Genomic DNA, 23,033 nt, shown 5'->3' on the forward strand with positions numbered 1-23,033 from the left:
TGAAGAGAGTCACCAGTTAAAAAGAAGTACTTAAACCTAATCTCAGAAAAGAAGTTATTTCCTTTTTAGCTGCTGTATTTATGTCTACAGTATCCATAGTGATTTCATTGTCTTGGTACAGTCTTAAACTTCAAATGTCAACTACATAGTTATTCTCTTTGTTGGACTTAAGCTTGTTTACAGGGGTAATTTGTTTCCTTAGCTCTTCTGTAACTCAGACCATCTGTGGCATTTACTGTTGGCATAGTGAGTGTAAGTCAGTCCTCGGATTTATTTTAACCTTTTCTTTCCACAGTTTGGAATGACTTCTGTACTATTACAAATGCAATGGATTGATCCTAGCATGTACTATGAAAGTTTTGCAAATATATTTTTTATACTCCTCTATAATTGTATAGAAATATGAAGTAAAGTTTTGGAAAACATGAGCTGATGTATATTTTAAATTTCACAGGAAAAGCCAATTGGGGACATTTTATTTACTCTTGTTCATCTTTTGCTTGATAAAAAAATTCTTTAAATCTGAGACAAACAAATACATTTGTAGATCTATGGGATGTCAAAGCATCAATAAAGAATAGTTATCCACATTAGTAGGCAATTAGATAACAATTATTTTAATTGCCCTATCGATTTAAATCCATTTGCCATTTACTTTAACAACTATTATAGTTGATTTAACAAAAAGATCACTTTATTTCAAATATAGTTCCAGAGGTGTTACTTTATAATTTACTATGCCATTATTTTTCCATTAGCTAATCATTTATGCCATCTTAAGAGCACATAGCCCTACTCAATATTTATTCAATAAAAGCAGAGTGAAATGAATATTTTTTAGTGTTTTTCATTGCTGCTAAAGTGCCCAAAATTTTTATGATTGTTTTATATGAAACAGATGTATGTAAACTAGGTGACTAGGTTTGTGATTTTTTTAAAAATTTCTTAAGCCAAGCAAGTTACAGAAATTCTCTACGTCTTTAGTAACAAAAGCCTTTGATTTATATCTATCTTTCTGAGTAATTTGCATGTTAATTATTATTGTAATTTTAAAACAGTGAAAATATATAAGTATTATATTTAACGTGTGTTCAATCATATTTCTGAAAGGATCTTTTTAATTTTTATACCTTTAAAGAGTCTATCAGTCATTCTTTTAAAATGGCCGTATAATGATTTTTTTAATAACTCTATTCTTGTTATCATTCCATAGTTTAATGTAAGTGATAGTTGTGTAAACCATAGTATAGTAAAATTCATCTCTCAAAATAGAAAATTGCCGTGTTTAAAATGATTTGATATTCTGTGGTTTACTAGAAAATAATAAAGTCAAAGTATGTAGTCTATTTCTTTAGTCTTTAGACTGTGTACAGGGGTGATTCATTGTGTGTGTGTCACTAACCTCATTATCAGTTCATAACGGGAAATGTGAAAATATGACAAGGTACCCAGAGAAGAAAACACAAAGGGCAAATATCTAGCTTATTTTTCATATCTTCTTTATGAAAGTGTTAGTTGTAATTTCATCCTGAAATGTCAAGAGTATATAGGCCTCTACCCAAATGTTTGGCAATACCTCTCTTCTCTATGCTTGAGTAACGACAACAATGAAGATAAGCCCATAAACTCAACATGAGCAGGACTGAACTTGTGTTGTGCCTGACTCACCTAGAAGCCTTCCACACCCTTTTTGCTGTTCTCTCTTCTGGCCAGTCACCCATTATGAGCTGATTACCTAGGGAACAACAGTTAGGTGTACATTCTTGAAATAGAACAAAACTAATGGCCATATGGGATTGACTTCGAGAGCTGTGCCTCATTAGCATTAATCAACAACCTTTCAAGTATTTGGGGAAGAACAAAATCAATTGAAGTAAAATCCTTACTGTTATTTATTACTGTTATAATAAACTGAGGGTTAATTTTTTTCAGACTTTTGAAATGTGGCTAATTGCATTTTCTTTAAAAAAAAAACCGTGTCTTTTCTTTTCCTGTGCCTTTCCCATAGGTTTAGGCTTCAGTATTGCAGGAGGTGTGGGGAACCAGCACATTCCTGGAGACAACAGCATTTATGTAACTAAAATTATAGATGGAGGAGCTGCACAGAAAGATGGAAGGTTGCAAGTAGGAGACAGACTACTAATGGTGAGTGTGACTCAAGCAAAACTATGTGTATATTTATAAAGCTCTTTTTTCCCAGTGTATGATTCTCTTAGGCGGTTCAAGCTGCCATAACAAAATACCGTAGACTAGGTGGCTTAAACAACAGATTATTTTCTCACAGTTCTGGAAGCTGGGAAATTCAAGATCGAGGTTCCGGCCCGTTTAGTTTCTGGTGCGGTCTCTTTTCCTGGCTTGCAGACAACTGTCTTCTTGCTGCATCCTCATGGCTTTTCCTCTGTGCTTGTACTGAGTGACAGAGAGATCTTTCTCTTCTTATAAGGCCACCAATCCTACCAGATTAGGGGTCCACCCTTAACTCATTGAATTAATAACCATAATTACCTCCTAAATACCCTATCTCCAAATACAGTCATATTGCGGGATAGAACTTCAACACGTGAATTTGGGAGAAGAGGGTACAATTCAATTCATAGCAGTGACCATGGGCAGAAATAAAAAAGAAAGGAGAGTGGGGCCAGTCTGGTGGCCCAGCAGTTAAGTACGCATGTTCCGCTTCAGCGGCCCGGGGTTCATTGGTTCGGATCCTGGGTGCCGACATGGCACCGCTTGGCAAAGCCATGCTGAGGTAGGAGTCCCACATATAAGGTAGAGGAGGATGAGCATGAATGTTAGCTGAGGGCCAGTTTTCCTCAGCAAAAAGAGGAGGATTGGCAGCAGTTAGCTCGGGGCTAATCTTCCTCAAAAAAACAAAAAAAAGAAAGAAAGGAGAGCAGATTTTGTGGTAAGAGATCTCAAAAGCGGGTTTAAAAACGGAAATCTAAATTTTCACCAGTTTTTATAGATATACACAGGCACTGAGATTATATGTTGTTCTACCAGTGTAATCCATCTCCTATCAGCCAGAGAGACTGCTAACTCCAGACTGCTAGACAGGTGGGCTTTGCATAACAAAGGGAACAGCACTATCTGGTTTGATATCTACATTTCTGTGTCTCTCTGTGTTCCTTTGTTTAATCAGTGTAGACACAGTCCTTGACTTCCAAGAATTTATAATCCAAGTTCTATCACATGTGTAAATGAATCCCTTCCTCCTCTCCCATCTGACAGGATTACAGCTATTTTATGTGCCAGCTGCCCACATGCTTCTGGAGCCCTGGTCAATGATTGACACCAACACATGGCCACCTTTTCTGAGCCATGGAGTTATATGATAAACTAAAGAAAAATTAATGCCATTATAAGCAGTAAAACATTTGGGATTGCACTTAATAAAACTGCTTCATCTCCATGTACTGTTTCCTACCAAATCTATAGGATAATAATCAAATATTGAAAAATAATAAAAGATAGCTCTCAAGTCAGTAAGTGTATCTAGTCCTATCTGGTCATATATCTGCCCTTGGATGACAGGGCCTCTAATTTACGTCTGCAAGGAGCCATTTTCTCCAACACTTTCCTGAGAAGTGTTTGGGAAGGTTTAACCTATAAATTTCAACAGAATAGCAATTTCTAGGACATGTATAAGTTTTAGATGTTAAACCTCAAAGTTCATTGTACTCACTTCCCTGGACTCTAGACAGCTCATCTTTAATCCCACCGGTCTAATTTCGTAGTTGTCAATGAGCTTTGTATTGAATTATCTGGATAAGATCTTTATAACAGTCTTGATAACTAACATTTATGTGGCATTTACCATGCTCCATGTACTTTTAAAAGTGCTCTTCTGTTATGTAACATATATTTCTCTCAACAGCCTGTTTAATGTAAACAAAAGCAAGCTGAGGTAGAGAGAAGTTTACTAACTTGGCCATGGTCATGTAGTTAACAATGGACAGAACTGGATTTCAAATCCAGGCAGTCTGGCTTGCATCCATGCTTATAACCACCAAACATGGTCTTTGCATTTGTTTCCTGGAATTTGTCAGTCAATTCTTTCCTTTCTTTCTTTGGTTGTCATTCAGTCATTCATTAATTCCTTTAATTTAACAAGTAATATGTTGAGCACCTGCCACGTCCCAGGCAATAGCCACTACTCAGGAGGGAACTCTTTAGGAGAAAACATGTGTTCAAACTGGATGGGCAAAAAATATGACATTAAAGACCTTAGTCAAAATTGCCACTAAGAGTTTTTGGCCTCTTTACTCCCTGAAGTCACTACCATTTTTTTAAAACACTGTATTGAAGTATGGTTGATGTATAAAAAGCTGTACCTGTTTAATGTATACAACTCCATGAGTTTGAGGATAGGTATACACCCATGAAACCATCAAAGCCATAAATATATCCATCACTTCCTAAAGTTTCCTTCCACCCACATCATCATCATTATCATCATCATCATAATCATTATTTTTATTATTTTTTTTGTGTGTGTGTGGTGAGAATGCTAAACATGAGGTCTACCCTTTTAGCTAATTTTAGATATACAATATAGCATTGTTAGCTATAAGCACTATGCTATATAGAGGAACTATTATTTTCGTTCTTGAGAAATTCTGAATTCTTTTTGTTTACTTGTTTTTTTTTCTTTGATGTAAACGCTGGTTCTTATGATGCTGTGTGTTCCGAACCAGAAAAGTGTTATCGGAGTATAAAACCTAACAACTCTCAAGAATATAAACTTTATTGTTTGTTGACTTAGGAATAAAATAAACGGTGACATCCATCTTCTACATAGTGCTAAATTGAAAAATGAAGAGGAAAGTTTCCTGCTAAAGTAATGGTTATCATAGATAGTGACTGATTTCACCTTTGATTAATTATTCTATAAGAGTTTGGTTGTAAGACAACAACTCTTCTGGTATTTCTCCAACTATTGTAATATTGTGCTATTGTAATATTGTGCTAAGTGTTGTGTGCTGATTTCTTGAAGTTCTTTCTAGCTTCATTTTCAAATGCTTAAAAAAGAAACCCAAAAACTCAAAGTCCAAATAATTCTGTCAAAGGATTTTCTAAGCACCATGCTATTTTTCCATTACCGTTTTCTTGATATTCGTTGTAGATGTAATGATTTTAAAAATAGCTGTGACATAATCCTTAACTGTTTTGAGTTTTAAAGTATAGTTTAAAAAAAATGAACCTTCAACAATAATAGGTCTCTCTTCTCTTATGTAAGGAAAACATAATTAGTACTTCCGGGACAACTGCCAAGCTGAATCTTGAAATAAAAGAAAATGATTCATTTTATAATATTCTGAAAGAAAAATGATCCTGAAGGAGAGAATAAAGAAAAAAAATCACAGTAGCCACCCCGAAAGACCAATTATCTTGCTTCAACCCTAAAATATTTATTAATGCTCTCCTTATGTCATTTCTTTTCACCTCCTCTTCCGTTTACTACCCTCCATTCATATCTTCTTTATCTGCCTGCTCTTCTACTCTCCTCCCCCAAAGGAAGTACGAATAATTTAGATTGTGTGATTTACCAGCTGGACCACACTCTTTATTTTCTCTAAATAGCTATTCTTCTTTCTGAAGCAATTTGCACCACTCTGTACTCTCACTTCTTAGGAAAAATTCCCCCATATATTATTCATCCATGGTTCTGTAAGTAAACAGGTCTAAAATCAAACTCCATTAATTTCTTTAGACTTTTGTGGCTGGATCATCACAATTCAGGAAGGCTTCCAGCATCTGCCCTACAGTAAGAGCATAGTCCTTTTTGTTTTCCGGAATCTTAGTAATAACCCTCACAGTCTCTCAACTTAAATAGCTATAATGTTGGACACCATCTTAACCATACCACATATATTGGGTACTTTTTCCCCCTAAGTACTTCTTATATCTCAGAATTGAAAAGTATCTATCTTAGATGTGATCTTATTCCACCTCTCATTTGGTTCATTAGAATCCCACAGAAAGCAACCATGTGAAGTAGTCCTTTACCTCTGCTAGAAAACTCTAAGTATGGAGAACCTAATGCCTCCTCAAAGCTCTTCATTAGATACTAACTGTTATTAGAAATTTTTTCCTTAAAATTATGTCAAAGTAGGGACTGGCCCAATGGCACAATGGTTAAGTTCATACGCTCTGCTTCGGTGGCATGGGGTTTGCTGGTTTGGATCGTAGGCGCAGACCTATACACGGCTTATCAAGCATGCTGTGGCAGGCATCCCACATATAAAGTAGAGGAAGATGGACACAGATGTTAGCTCAGGGCCAGTCTTCCTCAGTAAAGAGAGGAGGATTGGCAACGGATTTTAGCTCAGGGCCAATCTTCCTCAAAAAAAAAAAAATTGTATCAAAATACATTTCCCTATACAAGCCTCTCTTTATTCATAGCTCTGTCCCTTGGAAACAGAAGGGTGAACACTAATCTGTCTTCCACATTTGTTTGAAAAGTCATGTCTTGCCACTTTTGTACTTCTCCGTTTTTTAAGGTGTTTCATACATTTTCCCTCACTCTTGCAGTAAATTTTACCACACATCTGTTTATCTTCTGTAAATAGATTACCCTTTAACAGAACTTCTTTTGATTGCTTAGAATGTTATGTCCCCACTTTAAAAAACCCAGGCGATGTTGTAGTATCTGACCTTTCCATTTATCCTACTATAAGGAAAAATTATCCTGCCCCGTCACCTTTGCAATAAGCCTCATAAGATGATTTTAATGTCAGACCTCTCTGATGTTTTATGGGTCACCCAGATGCGTGGTATATGTTCTCTTTGTCAAAATAATAATTTTTTAAATTTCCCCTGCTGCTTGACACTATCACCATTCTCTAGAATTCTTTTGTTTTTCATTTTGTCAAATGACAATGACATCTGATTTTTGCGGATTGTACCAGTAGCTTAGTGTTGGAGTCTTAGACTGAATAGATTACCTCTTGGCCTTGAACATTGTGGGACAGATGGTCAGAGGTTAACAGTTTGGGTAATTTTCAAATCCTTTCATATATTTTTACACATTGTTTTTTATTAAGCCCTACCTAGGTGATACATAGAGGCATATATCTTGCACAAATGTGATCTTCTTCATCTTTTTCTACACAAGACCGGAAACTTTGAACTAGGGTCATCTGATTGTCTTTTCTACGGGGATAGTATGAACTGTTACTTCTCAAAGCCGCTTGTCACTCTGTGATTTAAAGTTTATAATCTTTCTCTTTTTTCCATAACCTTTGTTCAACATTTGAAGAAAAGAGTGTCAGTGAGAGAACTTTTACATCTTTTACGGGGAGTAAGTCTATATGTTTTCTTTCCTTAAAGGGAAGCAGTAGACAAGGGGAATGGCAGCAGAGACATTGAAGTGAAGTAGAAGGACAATGGACTCAGAGCTGGGATAACTGGATTCAAGTCCCAGGCAGCTAGCATTAACTGGACCTATTGGCCTTGGGCAAGTCATGTACATATTTGGTCTTCTGTTTCGGCCTCTGTATACTGTTATTCTTAATTTCCAGAAGAGAAAGTTGGAACTCATAGATGACAAAGGAATTTCTAATGATAATATATTGTGAGATTAGATTCATACCTAGATATCAATGTCCCAAAGCCACATTCCTTTCAACAGTTTATTCAACCCCTCTGTTTTGCAATTCTGGTTACGTATTTGAATCCCATGGTAGGTTTTTCAATACTATGGATGCCCAGGCCTCAATCAACCCTGAACAATCAAATCAGAATCTCTGGAGTAAGAGCCATGCTTTGTTTTTTTATTTTTTTTCAAGTTTTCCAAGTGATTCTAATGTGCACCCAGGTTGAGAACCGTAGTCCTTCTTTGACCTGATCACATCCTAGCCCGCTCTGTGGCCGCTCCACTGCCTCTCCTGAGGGTGACTTCCGTGGTAACGCTCATTCTCTCAAGCTGATACAGCGTCACTTAACAATTTCCAGCAATAGGCTGAAAGACATTTAGAAATAGTTCACCCTTCAAACTCTGTCTCCTGAAGTTAGAATACGTTCTGAAACACGAGAAGAAAAATCTCGATAATTATTTCTTGGCCTCCCTTCTAATTTCTCTCAAATGTATAAAATTGCAATGCAATACAATTGCAATGAAATATTTTATTTAAGGATTAAAATCTTTCATTATATTGTTTCTTATTTCTTTTGCTTATATTCTGTTTAATAACCCTATTTATAGAACTTGCTCTATTGTTATCATATCTTGGTGCCAACGACAGAAGGGTGGTTTTAAAATTCTTTTAATGGCATGTTCCATCAGTGAAACATGAAAGATTGCCTCTAATATATGTATATTTCTCTACTTTAAATTGCATACGTATATCACTATGCTAATTTATTATGCACATTTTAAAACACACAAAAAATAGAAATATGAAGATCAATGTGATAAATATTAATAGATGTTCAAATATTTCTTCCTATGCCCAGTGGATTGCCCTGGGGTTCATTTCATACTGTCCATTTTGGTGACCACTGCTACAGAGGAAGCTGGAATCAATCAAAACATAGTTACCACTTGCTCTCTCTGTATGGGATAAAAGGTTAAGAAATCCATCAATGATTAATGGAGGAGAAAGAAATTCACACTATTGGAGCTTTGACTGTGTCTCTTGTAAGCTGATCTGACCCTGTGCTCACATTCTATGCCAGCCTTTCATCCTTATATCCCATGCCTGACATGATAAAATGTGTGTTGTTGGTTGAATGACCTTCATTCCTTGTCCTTTTCTCTCTTACTCAACACAAATGTAAAATAGAAACTCAACAAGATTCCTCATTCTTCCTATAAAATAAAGAATTTTGATTATTTTCTTTGGTATGCCACATTGTTATTTTGTAACTTATTTAGCTTATTATTTCAACGTTTATTAAGTGCCTACTATTTACATTGTATTACATGGGTGAATACAGAGATGAAAAACTGCCTGCAGGAGTAAGTGTTGTAGAAGGTAGGGGGGTGATCATTTTCACAGACAAAGCCCTGATCAGGAAGAAACTATTTCCAGCAGTAGGATCAGCAAAGCGCTATGTCTGATTATGATATTTGATTACAATTTGTGTACTGCTTTATATTATACACTGTATTTTCAGGTTCATGGTATCATTCGTTTCTTGTGAACATAAGTAATCAACAAATAAATTATTATCCCCATTTTACATGTAAGAAAATTAATACTCAGTAAATATGTTAATAGACCCAAATTTGTGAAACCAGGAGTTGAAACCAGATCTGATTCTACTTTCAAAATTACTCTCATTGTACCAAATTCCCTTCATTTCTAGAAACACCTAGGTTTAACATACAGCTATAAATTTCTAATAAATTTAAGTCAATTCACTGGGCTTGAGAAATCAGCTTCCTTCTTTCCCATTCCAACTTTCCATCACTCATGAGATCTTGCTATATGTGTCTCATAATGAAGCCACTGCACTCAGTTTTGGTCTTCCTTTCTTTTAGTCTATGTGCTGCCAGAGTGAGCACATGTTCTTCCTTATTTAACGTTTTTGTTCTTGTTCATTTAAAAAATAGAGTTAATTGGGTTCTAACCATAACTAATGCATGCTTATTGCGGAAAAGGTGAAAAATAAGAAAATATTTATTATCCAAAGAGAACCATTATTAACATTTCCTATTTATTCATAGTTATTATTTTTAAAATAAATCTTATTGTGATTTCAATGTTCTGAAGAGATTTTAGTGTTTGGTTTATGCATTTTGATTTTCATATCAGTGACATTATTGCATCAGACTGGTCCCCTTTTTAATTTATCTTAGAATCTAGTGATCAAAGACTTTGTCACCTTTTTAAAAATCTAACTTTGGAGTTTGTGATTTTTTTTTTTACATTGTTTCTAGAGTCTCCCATTTCCTTGCATGATGTCTTAGGTAACTTTTATGTCCCTGATCACCTCCCAGTTTGTCCCCCCACATTGGTATTCCTGAATGAACATAGAACAATCAGTATCTCGCCATCTGTACATTGCCCATTCCTCCTTATTACCGCCCTCTTGTGCCCTTACACCTCCAACCTTTGTACCATCACATATATATTTGCACACTCATTTGAATCCCACAACACTTGCCATGTTCCCTTCTTTCAAGCCTCTTTCTTCAGCTGACTTTCCCTCTTTTGTCTGCATTATACTCAAATTCATCACTCCCTCTTCCATTTGAGAGAATGAGTCATCTCACCTCCAACCTCATTTTCTTGGCCTCAGTCCTCTGTTCTATTGCAAACATACGGCCAGGCTGCACATATGTCCCCCTCTGTATAGTGCATCCCACAGAAACACTTCATTCAAATGCACATGATTTTTTTTCTGAAACCAGGCCAGTTGCTCAGTGTTCACCGTTATAGGCAGATACTTGATGCAAAAGAAAAAAAGAAAAAAGACAATGAAACACAATGACAAGAGCAACTAGCCAATCAGTATAATGTCCCTTCTCTCTGTGTACAATCAGCTCCAGCTGTAGGCCCTTTATCTTGAGAGTTCATAGGATAATGCACACACATAATTAACCCAAATAAACCTACTTTCGTGAAAAACATTTCGAAGACTTCAGCACAAAAGAGGACTTTTTGGTCCAGATCCTGTACTATTCTGAATTTTTAAAAGACCACACAGAAGCCTCATCAGCCGTACCCTAATTAAACTCGTCAGTTCACAGATGTTTACAGGAAAATGCTCAGCGAAAATTTTCACCAATTCCTGTTTCCTGGGAAGAGAGATGGATGATGACAATAGTAATAGTAATCAGAGCTAACATTAATAAGTATTTTAATGTGCCTGTCACTTTATATAGATCATTACATTTAAATCAGTAACGCTTTGAGGCAATGATTATTATCATACCTATTTTACAGATGTCAAAACTGAGGCTAAGAAGGTTAATAAGTTTCCCAAGATCACACAGCTAGGAAGTGCCAGGACCAAGACTCAGATCCTGCTCTGCATGACTCAAAAGATGTACTTTTAGTCACTTCATTCTGTTCCAATATGATACCACCTGTTCCATAATTAAAATCTGTGTAAATTTTCCAACACTTCATAGTCACCAAATAAAAACCAACTGAACTACCACTATTTTAAACTACCATTATTCCCCCAATATCCTCTCTTTTCCCACTCCTCACATCCACCCTTTCCTCAACTTCTGCTTTCTGGTCTAAAGATTTTCCTGCTGGTCTGAGAGTCTGTTAGCGAAGTTATTCTTAGAAAATTCACTTGAAGGTAACATTTTCTAGATTGTTTCATTGCCCATCTTAAAAATGGCAAAAGTGCAATTTAATAAGCACTGGCCACATCTCTTTTTCACTGATAATCTAATGAGCTGTGTGCTTTCTGTACCCTGGGGAGAGAGACAACAAGCCCTTGTCAGAAACAGAGCTTTTGTGCCACTTGTAATCTAATCTAGTTGGTTTCTATCCTTTAGGGTCTTTATCTATTGGCTTGTCATCCACTCCGTGTTATGGCAACAAATCCCTTTTCCCTTCTGTTTTGTCAATATAGGTGTTTCTGGGGGCCGTGGTCACAATATTCAGAGCCACCTTAAGCAATTGTTTTTTGAGAGAAAACATCCACTTCCATACCCATTTTAAACCATTGTATATGGGCATCATTTGTAAGTATTCATTATCTAGGTACAAATGGTACTGCCCTAAAATAAGTGATCAGTCAAATATATAAGAAAGTTTTGAAGAGACATATATATCAAGCTACTTTCCATTTTACTTATTTATTTTTTTACCTTGTCAATGTATTTGGGTGATGCAAAATACTGTCACTACTGGATTAAGAAAGAAGAATAATGATTACTCAGGTTTTTATAACACTTTGGAATTTATGTTACTTCCATATGTAAACTTGGAAGGAAACTGTTCTAAAGGGCGAAAGAATAGATGATGTAAGCCCTAGGTTTCAATGAACCAACACTCAAGGGTAGTCTCATTTCCATCTTTTCAGGACTGTGATCCAACTGATGGCTTTGCCACTTGGAGGCTGTGTGACCTCTTAGTTGCAAGTTAACCTCTTTAAAGTCAGTTTTTCTCATCTGTAAAATGGGCCTAATTGTTAATGTCTGCTTCATGAAGCTATAACCAAGATCAGTTATATGATTTATGTCAAAATATATACATAGTACTCCCAAAATATACGACATGTAGGTGTTAAATAAGTGTTCGCTCTTTTGTTATTGCTATTGTTTTTGTTTTTCCTGTGTCTGTTACTAAGGGCTGCCATCATCAACTGTGTTTTCCATACCTGTAGGCCCTCTACGTTCTCACTCTCTGTATGGGTCTATTCTTCTATCCATTTATTCCATAAAAAACTCTGTCCTGTCAGAATGTAAGTTTCAAGGGAGCCAGGACTATGTTTATCTGGAAGAATCGATATAGATGAGTGGTTAAGACCGTGATCTCTGGACCCAAACTGCCTGGCTTTTAATTCTGCCTCTACCACCATTGGACCAATGACTTTGGGCCAGTTTATTAACCTCTTGAAGATATGCTTTTCTCATCTGTAAAATAAAGGTAATCATAATAGCTACCTAATAGGCTGTGGTGAGGTTTGATTCTGTTAATATATGTAAAATAATTTAAAATAGTGCCTGATGTGCAATACAGGCTCTATAAGTGTCTGCCATGATTATGATTATCATTCTTATTATCACTATATGTCTAATATGTAGAACAGACTGACGCATAATAGGTATGCAATAAACATTTGATCAGTGAATGAACAAGTGCTGGACACTAGAAATACAAAAGGATTTAATAGAATGCCACTCGTGTAGAAGAGAATGGTAGGAACCAGTAGAGAGGCTCACAGCTTAGTGGGGAGCTCATGGTCAGCATTCATACACGTCAGTCAGGTTCAAAGGTCCAATTCCCTCCAGTTCCAGGGTCCCTAACTTGAGCTGCACCACCAAGGATTAACTGGAATGTGGAATTTATATAACAACATGAGGCCAAAGGAAAAGAAAAGGCAGTGCTGCAAGGTATTATATGACTAAGTCTAATTGGATAGTGTGGAGAACATGTGGGCATCCACTCTAATGCCCTCGGCACACTTATTTTAATTCTACATCGTTTCTGCCAAAACTGAAAAATCACTTCATAAAAAACTAGTAGCCAAATAAGGATAACCTAGGTATGTAAAATACTACCTGAATATTTTCAAAACCAGTTAAGAGAAGTGCTGCAGAGATCCACTGTAATGCCATTGCCATGAATAAGAAATGCACTTGTGTCACAGGTTTTGCTGTCCAGTAAGGAAACAGGAGTTGTTAAAACCGGTGGCAATAGGGTACCCTTGAACTTGCTCACCTGCAAAGCCCTGTGTTCCAACATTACCCTTTCCTCAGAAAATAGACTCATGTTAAATGATATTTTGATAGGAAATGATTTCTAAAGTGAGAAAAACCAAGTTGAGTGAAGCTGTAGGAAAATGGGGGATCTCATATAGTTGTGGGATAAGAATAGACTGGTCTGTGTTTCCAGAGGGCACTTTGGGAATAATTGTCAGAATCCTTATAATATTCATATAGTTTGGTTCAGCAATTCCACTTGTATGATTTATCCTGAAGAAATCATCAAAGTTGTGTACAAATATAGAAAAAGGTTTATTGCAACATTATTTGTAGTAGAAAAACATTGCAAGCAAACTAAACATGCTTTATTAAGAGATTAGTTAAATCATTAAATTATAGCCATGAAACACAGGGCTCTGTAAAAATCAAAAGTCATATTGTTGGAGTACTTTCATGATATGGATAAAAAGCAGGTTCCACAATAACGTATATAGTATAGTCACAATTGTATAAAGAAATATATCCAAATAGGGAGATTAAGCCTGATTTTTATCTTCTGTTGTTTTTTTTGTTCTTTTCTTCAATGAATATGTATTGCTTTTGTAATCACAAAAACTATAGCAAAATAAGAAAGATATTTGACCCTTCTTTTACTTTTTCCACAAATGGTATTCTGATTTCCATTATAATGTATTGCTTCCTCATAGGAAAAGGCAGAAGCAATTTGTTTTTTAACATCAACAACTGTACCTTATCTCCTTTGGCTAATGCCATCTGTTCTGTCAAAGCATGATATAGATATTTGACTGTAATCATTGTAGTTTAATCTTTAAGTAAGGTCATGCTTCTAAATATCTTCTTGCCAATATTTCTCTTCACCTGCATAGATTCGACTCTAATTTTGAATTTTTTTCCCCTTCTAGGTAAACAACTACAGTTTAGAAGAAGTCACACATGAAGAGGCAGTAGCAATATTGAAGAACACATCAGATGTAGTTTATCTAAAAGTTGGCAAGCCCACCACCATTTATATGACTGACCCTTATGGTCCTCCTGATATTACTCATTGTAAGTACCATATTCAGTGTCATCTTTGAACAGGATGCCAGGCTTGCAAAAGTGGAATTCTACAAAACTTGGCGAAGTCCTCCGTTCACGTCTTCAGTCTTGTTTAGCCTGTGGAAATACTACAGCGGGATCTTGCACTTCACTCCCTGGTTGCTTTACAGAACCTTACCTAGTGTTTTGAAGGTGGGACACCCTGATGACTTGGCAAGTCCACTGTTTTGGAAAGGCTTAGTGATAGATGTTGTGGACAGTGTGATTATAACAACATAGGAGCAACACATGTTTGAAGGCTATTTCTCAAGCCCCTAAAGCATAATAGCTCTCAAGCTATGATATTCTCTCTTCCTAGTTCAAACCTATATGGTAGTAGAGTGGAAAAGAGACGCTGGCAAAATAGACCAGATATAGCAGAATGGTTCTTCCTGGGGGAGAGAATCTTGAACTTGAATGGTGAAATTATGTTCCTTAATCACCATCATCATTGCTTTTCCCATTTCCTGATTTTGTTATACTGGTAGGGAAGCCAGCAACAATTGTCAGTCACTATGGCACTAGAGGTGCGTTGGAGGTGGGGCTTCCAGAGCAACAATTCACCATGAGACGCTGTGCTGGGTCCTCACAAAGTCCACTGCTATATAAGCCCCATGTATTCTCCTCTTTTTAATAAGTTAATAAGAACCTCATCTAAGCTTCTGTCTTTGGGGACTAGATTTAGAAACAATCCATTTTTTGATGTGAGTTTAAGGGACATTTTTATTGACATCAGTAAGCTTGCTCATTCTGAAGTTTTGAGAAACCACTTGTAAGACTGGGAAATCAGAATGTCTTCAGGACCTGCCATTAATTAGTACTATGGTCTTAAGCAAGTCATTTAACCTCTCTTAGATGTAGATGTTTCTCTTGAGAGAAATTTAAAGCTTGAATAGTTTTGTTACCTGCCTATTACATTAACTATTGCTTTTCTTAATGGTGACTCTAAAATGACTTGCCCCAAAATATGTGTTTTATCAAGCAGGCAGTAAGCTGAGATCAGCCTTACGTTAGGATATGAGAGACTTTTAACTTTTAAAGTTTTTCAAACTGGATAAAATTAGAAAAATCAGCCTTGAGACTGTGAGCCATTTCATGAAGGGCTATAAGGTCAATGTCAAAGAGAGAAAAAGGAGAAAACAAAACTTGCTGTTCAATTCAAGAAATATGTATTGAGTAACCTTGATATCTACAAGACACCTTGCAAGGTAATATGTGGGATACAAAGGAGATACAGTCATGACCTTCACAAGAAGGAAGGCTAATGCAGATATATGAATAGCAGCAGTGTTTGGCAAAATAAGAGATATGCGTATGCCATGAAAGAGGTAAAAATCAATGTCCTTTGGGCACTCAAAGGAAGAGAATATCACCTGTTAGAAAAATCTTTATGCGGAGGGTGCCATTTGAATTTTCTCTTGAAGAATGGTTGAGGTTGCATTATCAGAGATGGGGTAGGAGACAGAAATTGTAGGTAGTTGGAACACTGGAACAAACGTACAGATGTTGGGAAGAACAGACTTTGTTTGGGGACCAAAAGATATGGGTAAGGGGGACGTTGAATGGATCAATCTTGTAAGAATGGTGAAAGGGAGAGTTTATAATCAATACAATAGTGGCAATGGAGCGCATTTAAGCAAGAGAACAGCATGATCAGAGTTGGATTTCTCGATGTATGAAATGGATTTGAGGAGAAAAAGAGGGGTCAGGAGCCCTACAAAGAAGGGGTTTTCAGTCACTCAAAAAAGGAGATGAATTAGGTGGAGAAATAGGAAAGAAAGGCCTTTCTGGGATGAGAGTACAGCATATTTTGGGAATAAAGTCTTATACAAGAACCTGCTCCTAGGAGCCTTCTGTTTTTGATGATTGGATATTAATTGTGTGAAAAGAATGTGAGCTCTGCAATTAGAAAGCTAACATTTTTGTTTCAATAGAAAATTAATCATCATTCTGAAAATGTGTGCTGGGTCTCTCCTCCAATTCTTCTCTTCACCTAATTATACTAACTGCACTTATATATATAATTGTTATTACATCTTTCCAATCCTAAAGGTCACTGTGCTTGTACATACTAAGTGCAAACAAATAGCAACTTCCCCCTCAGGGAGGACAAGAACATCGTTGGCATGTAGCAAAGCCTTTCTATTTTTACAAAACTATAGAATGACATATTGAATCACCCACATAACAGTTTTCTTTGCTTTTCTTTTTTTCACCCCTTAGCTTATTCTCCACCGATGGAAAACCATCTCCTCTCTGGCAACAATGGCACTTTAGAATATAAAACCTCCCTGCCGCCCATCTCTCCGGGAAGGTACTCACCAATTCCAAAGCACATGCTTGTTGAAGACGATTACACCAGGTCAGATATACTTGTTGGTTAACTGAGTGTGTGATCCTTACCTGGAAGAAATTGCATCTGCCTAACATGTCAGCCCTTGTCTGGGGGGCTAGCTAAGGCTTCTGAGTACCACTCAAACTTATTATAGTCTTGCCTCCACTGGAAACCTGCAAATATTTGTAAATGTGTGTCATTCTCCTGTGTTAGAAGGCAAAACCACAAATTCTTTGTGGAGGAATAGTAACATATGCTTATCACTTTACAATTTATGAAAACTTTTGAAATCTGATCCCATTTGAGCTTTACAGCCATCCTGTAAGATGGGCATTATTACTGGAGGAGAGAAGATGGTGCTGAAGTTCAAAAAGAAGGCAGTAGCATACCAATATTACACATCTGATTAGTGAAAGAGTTATAGCTGAGCCTCATGTCTTTTGACTCTAAACTTCATGTTCTTGCCGCAAATTGCTACCTACAGTTTAATAGAACTGGGGAGTCAATCAACCCTCCCTCTGGTGCAGTAACTGCAGGTGGAAATGGAAAGGAAAGGTGTGAAATTAACTCCAAATGGTTTGAATTTAATATACTCCATTAATCCCAAAGGAAAACAAGACAGGCGCAGAACCACATTGCTAATCCACAAAGTATTACCAAATTTAGTCAGCACGCCTCTGAAAAAGTCGGATCTGACAGTTTGAAATCGACTTAGTTTACTTAAGGGTCACCAGTAAAGATTCAATAAACACTGGATGATGAATAAATTAGTGAATGAACGGGCAGATGAATAATAAGAAATGTACATTTTTTTCTTTTTTATCTTTAATTGTTTTTGCTCCAAAGTAATATATGCTCATTGCATTTGGTGTAGTAATGCAAAGATGTTCAAGAAACAAAAATCTCCCCCAAACTCCCTCCAGAGCAATCTGTCTTGAGGTTGACAATGTGACAGCCTGGCTTGAACCTTTCATATATTCTCCACGTTCATACAAACATGTACAAATGCATACTCAGATATAGGAAGGGCGTGACCTTTTTTTTGTTTCAAGGAAGATTGGCCCTGAGCTGACATCCTTGCCCATCTTCCTTTATTTTATATGTGGGATGCCTGCCGCAGCACAGCTTGATAAGTGGTGCATAGGTCCTTGACCAGGATCTGAACCTGCGAACTCCAGGCTGCCAAAGTGAAGCATGCAAACTTAACTGCTGCGCCACTGGGCCGGCCCCTTGACCTTGTTTTTATAACATAAGTTCATATTTTACACATTGCTCTGAAACTTGCTTTTCTCCATGAGAAGTACTTTTAGATTACATATAGATACGTATGCTTTTTCTGAAAGTGTTTGTATATAAAAATGATAGAGATGCACCCTTTCGGTTTCATATCCTGCCTGTCTAATGAAGCCATTTGTCAGCCTTTAAAAAGTCGAAGCAACTTCCTGCTGCTTTCCTCTCCTCTCTGGGACCCATGCATACTTTGGTCTTTTCATTCCTTTGCTATTTCTTTTTTAAATGATTAAGCATTTTCCATTTATTTTACAATTTCAGGTTTGCTGAAGTAGCTTGTTACATCTTTAGCCAAGGAATGAAATGTTTAGATGTTGCAAATGTGCATCTGTGCTGTAAATCAAATATAAACTTCTTCCTATGCTGAAACGTCTCATCTCTATGCTCGTAATTAAAATGAGGGCTGTAGCAAAGATAATCTTCGTGGCTCTCTAAAGAATTGTGCAAATAATTGGCACCTTTATTCACCAGAGCAATGATCTATTTGCTCTCATCCTATCGCTAATATTTGATATGATTTTAATTTGGAAATGTCACTTAATCTTACTAGGCCCCAGAGTGCATTAAAGTTTATTAAACCACCTTCATAATCCAGTCCTTTGCTAGCTGTTTTACGTACACTATCCATTTAACCCTTCCAAAAACACAGAAAGAAGGGCTTTTATTACCATTTTATAGATGTAGTGAAGTTCAGAGATGTTAAGGATTTTGCTTATGGCCACAGATTTTAAATAGAAAAACTGGATGCTCTACCAGCTTTAAAATCTTGGCTAGGAAGAAACATTTTAATTTTCTCCTTATTTTTAAAATGAAAAACAAGCCATGTAAGACTGTGCTCATCGTAGAAACATGTGGCTAGAAAGGGACCCAATAGCTTTGGTAAGCTCTAAAGACACCTAGATCAGAGTTGAGAACTACTTCTACCACTGGCTAACGGTATGATCCTGGGCAAATCGTTTAACCCCTGCAAGCCTCAATTTCTTCATTTGTACAATGGGACTAGTCATCACGTCTACCTCCACAGGTGGTTGTAATGATTAAATGAGATAATGCATGCAAAGAACTTTTAGCAGTGCCTGACACATAGTGAATATTAAATGAGTGTTATCTAGTTGCAGTAGCTATACTTATTATAATTCTTAATCCACCTAAGATGTCACGTGGAATGTTTTTACAGATGGTGTACTTGGAAGAGAGTCCACTTCTTCCTGAAGCATTATGTTTCACTGTTGAACTTCTTGTCTCACCTCCGCCCTTGACAATCTCACTAATAACTCTTGTGTAGAATCTTCTGAATGACTGATACCTGGCAAACTTGTGAAGTAAATTATATCAGTTTAGACACACACACACACACACACGCCCCTCCCCCTCTCTCACTATGGCTGTGTCCTCTCACAGGTGCTCTGTGCTGTAGGTGTTACTGTGACTCACGGGAATTTTCTCAGAGGCAAATTCATTGCCTCATTTATAAATATTTATTGAGCACATCCCACTAGACAGCGGGCACTGCACAAGGAACGCAAAATTGTATAAGAAAGGACATCTGTAAAAACTATCAAATTCAGACAAAAATATAGGTAAACCAGTGAATCCCCCAGTGCCTATTACCTGATTATGCATATCCCCTCTGTGAAGTTTTCCATAAAGACTAATTTATTATTTTTTTGAATCCTGAGATTGTATATCTTGATATCAAAATGTCATTTCTTTTGTGGTAGCAAATGGCAGTTATTTTACTGTATTCTCATTAGAAAATGAAAAGTTGGCAACTTTATCTCAGTTCTCCTTTTTTAAATGTAAAAGATCTGTAAAATCCCGAATTGTGGGAGCTACTAACAGAAACAAACAAAATTAGATCAATTCTATGAAGTGCTCTCAAGTCACCCTAGCAGAGTTCCCTAGCACCACGGGAGGCACTCAGTAAATATTTATAAATGAATTTCTGTTTTATGTGAATGCTACAGGAAAAGCCTATGACATCGAAGAAAGTTTTAAAGAGGAGATAACTCTTGAGTTTGAGCTTGAGAAAATACGTAGGCATTGGTCAGAGAGTCCAGAGATCAGGAAGGGCATTCATGGTAGGGGAAATTACATGTGTAGTCAAGGAAGACGTGAAATAGAATAAAATAAAAACAACTCTTACAGTTTGAAACAGAAGACTCATAAAGGAAAATGATACCTACCTGTAAATTATCTTTACATTCCTATCCTTTCTCTCATATACCACCTAGTTGTACAATTAAAAATATATATGGTAGTAGAAACAAAAAGATCACTACCATGCACTGTTAACACTAAGTGCTTTAATATGTATTACTCCTTTGATATTATTTATATTATATTCTTATCCTTGATTTTTATAGATAACAAAAATGCTCAAAGAGTTTAAGTAATTGCCTCATCTCAGACAGCAAGCAAATAGCAGAATCAAAGTTTGAATTCGGGTTTTGTCTGTCTCCCAAGGCCTCATCCCCACACTCGCACCCTCCATCTCATGCAGTCTCTTTCCATGGAGAAATGTTGGAGAAAGAGGATTGGCCTTACATCAGGAGACTGTGTTCTGACCCTGTAGTAGGTACCACTTACTTACCTAGATGACCCTGAATAAGCCATTTAATCTCTGTGAGTCTTGATTTTCTCATCTATAAATTTGGGATAAAGCATCTTCTAATTTTCTTACGGAATTGTGAAATTTTACCGTGATATGAGTGAAAGTCGTCATCTTTCAAAGGCCTATATAAACTTATTATTATCCTAAGGTGTTATAGTAGCTTATATTTAAGGCTTACTTTGTATTTTCCTAGAATAATACATAAGGGAATGAATTTCTAATGATGAGACTTGGGCTCATGGGGAAACATCATTTCTGTGAAATGGGAACATTCAACAACCTATGAAATCATATCAAATGGGCAGCCTTTTATTCCATATGCTCATTATATCTTCCTCTATCTCTTGTAAGACATATTTCTCTATTTTCCTGATTCATATTCACCTTTGCTGGGGAAATGTAGTAAGAACTTTTTAAGGAATTTTGATTAGAAGAATACTACGACTTAGTTGGAATTTTTGAAAATCTCTTCCTTACTGTTTAAGGAAATATATACCTGAGAAAACAGGGAAATTTTGGTTTTCCATTGATTTAGAGAAAGAGAGCATAAACAAAGGCCTTGGATAAAATGCTCTTAGGAGAAAGCCTACTGAGTCCCCTATAAGTCAGTATTCATTGTGGTGGAGATATTCTGGTCTTCGATTTTTGGTAAATGAAGCCATCACTGTGATGCTGAGATGGGTTTTTGGCTCAAGGAGTTATAGACTATTAGAGTTGGAAGGGCCATAAATGAATGTAGAGTCTAATCTTCCTCCATTTGATGGGTAAGGAACACAGGCCCAGCATGGTTTGTCGGCCATCTCTAAGTCCCATAACTTGAAAATAGTAGAATCTGATTTAGAACCCATGTCTTCAGACAGCCAGTCCACAGTTCTTTCTATTTCGGTAAGCTGATTTCACTTTTTTTGTTTTTTGGATGGAGTAAAAGGGGAATAATTATGAAAAGCTACAATCACTTGTGAATCACTGGTCACTTGTGAGCAATGCCCACTTTGTACGTTACCTACAACTATGGATTCTGCCTCTCCTGAGCCAAGTCTTCCTTGGTCACCCAGAAGGGATGTAAACTACACACTCTAACCATCTGGCTAAGTATTCTCAGGATACACAAACAAATCATTAGTACTAAAATGAAACCAAAAAATTTGGAGATGCAAAGTACAACTGCTCTTTGAAGATGTAGGGACTTAATTTATCAAATCATGAGTGTGATACATGTCATTATGAAAGCCAGGGACTTAATTTATAGCTGTAAGTGACATATTTCCCAGAAACCAAGTTCACCTGACCCTTAGCTTAGTATACCTGCGTGTCTTTCTGATTGGCTCTACATAATGCTCCCTCACATAATTTGGTTGTTCAAAAAGCATGCACTAAGTGAAGTCTCAAGAAAGATTTCTTGCCTCCAGAAACTTTCAAAGACCACTCCAAATCATGACTCTGATATTCATCAGTTTGACACCCTTATTTACTAAATAGATATTTACCAGCAGCCTATAGTCTGCCACCACTCTGTTCTCCCCAAATTATAGAACACTGGCTTACTGGATATAATATCTGAAATGTATTCCAGTTATCTTTTCTCTTTATTTCATTTATTTATTCATTTACTCATTCGATGAATATTTAGCTTGTACCATGTGTCAAGCACAATTATTAGCAACAGAATTACAATGGCAAACAAACCAGGCAAGGTTTGTTAGAGTCATTCTAGTGTATTGAATAAAGATATATAGATAAGTTAGTTAAGTTTAGATATTGATAAGCACTATTAAGAAAATAAAATAGGATAACATAATAGACAGTGATTGGGGAAGAGAACAATAGGAAGACTGAATTGCAAGGCCAAAGTCACTGAGGCAGGAATAAGTTAAGTGTGTTCCAGGAACAGAAAGAAGTCCAGCTTGGCTGGAAAGAGATGAGCTCATGGAACCATGGCAGAAAATTAGGTTGGAGAAGGAGTCAGGAGCCAGATGACGTAGGACTTTGTAGGTAATGATGAAGATGTGTAGCTTTAATTTTAAGTGCATTGAGAATCCATTAAAGAGTACTAACCAGAAGAATGAAATAATCTGATTTATGTCTTAAAAGAAAGCATCTCTGACTGCTGTGTAGAGAAGTAGAGGGACCGTTTAAGAAATGAGGGGAAAGATTATGGCAGCTGGGATGGGAGGTTTCGTGGGGGGCTAGCAGGGGAAGAGAATAACTGTGGAGGAATCTGAGCTATACTTCAGAGTTAGATTCAACAGCCCCTGTTCTACAGGAGGAGCAGTCGTGCCTCAGGCAGGCTGATTTACTACTGACCATTTCTATACTTTTCATAGCCTGTGGAGTAATCTTTCAGGAACAGCATAAGT

At 36.7% G+C, this 23,033-nt stretch overlaps 1 protein-coding gene across 48 annotated transcripts in view; it reads left to right on the top strand.

Annotated features, from left to right (window-relative positions):
* The window catches only part of DLG2 (discs large MAGUK scaffold protein 2), a 1,822,408-nt gene that overhangs the window by 1,353,533 nt on the left and 445,842 nt on the right, over positions 1-23,033 (top strand). For 47 of the 48 annotated variants that reach the window (XR_011541520.1, XR_011541519.1, XM_070625668.1 and 44 more), the window contains 3 exons: positions 2,009-2,145; positions 14,263-14,407; positions 16,661-16,799. Coding sequence is in view for 46 of the 48 variants with exons in the window: in XM_070625668.1 (XP_070481769.1) it covers positions 2,009-2,145; positions 14,263-14,407; positions 16,661-16,799 (421 nt within the window). In the remaining 2 variants the exon portion in view is untranslated. Of the gene's footprint in view, positions 1-1,747; positions 1,874-2,008; positions 2,146-14,262; positions 14,408-16,660; positions 16,800-23,033 lie in introns of those variants that run through there. The other variant, XM_070625697.1, reaches the window with a different exon arrangement.

This window comes from Equus przewalskii, chromosome 6, assembly GCF_037783145.1.
Source record: "Equus przewalskii isolate Varuska chromosome 6, EquPr2, whole genome shotgun sequence".
NCBI lineage: Eukaryota > Metazoa > Chordata > Mammalia > Perissodactyla > Equidae > Equus > Equus przewalskii.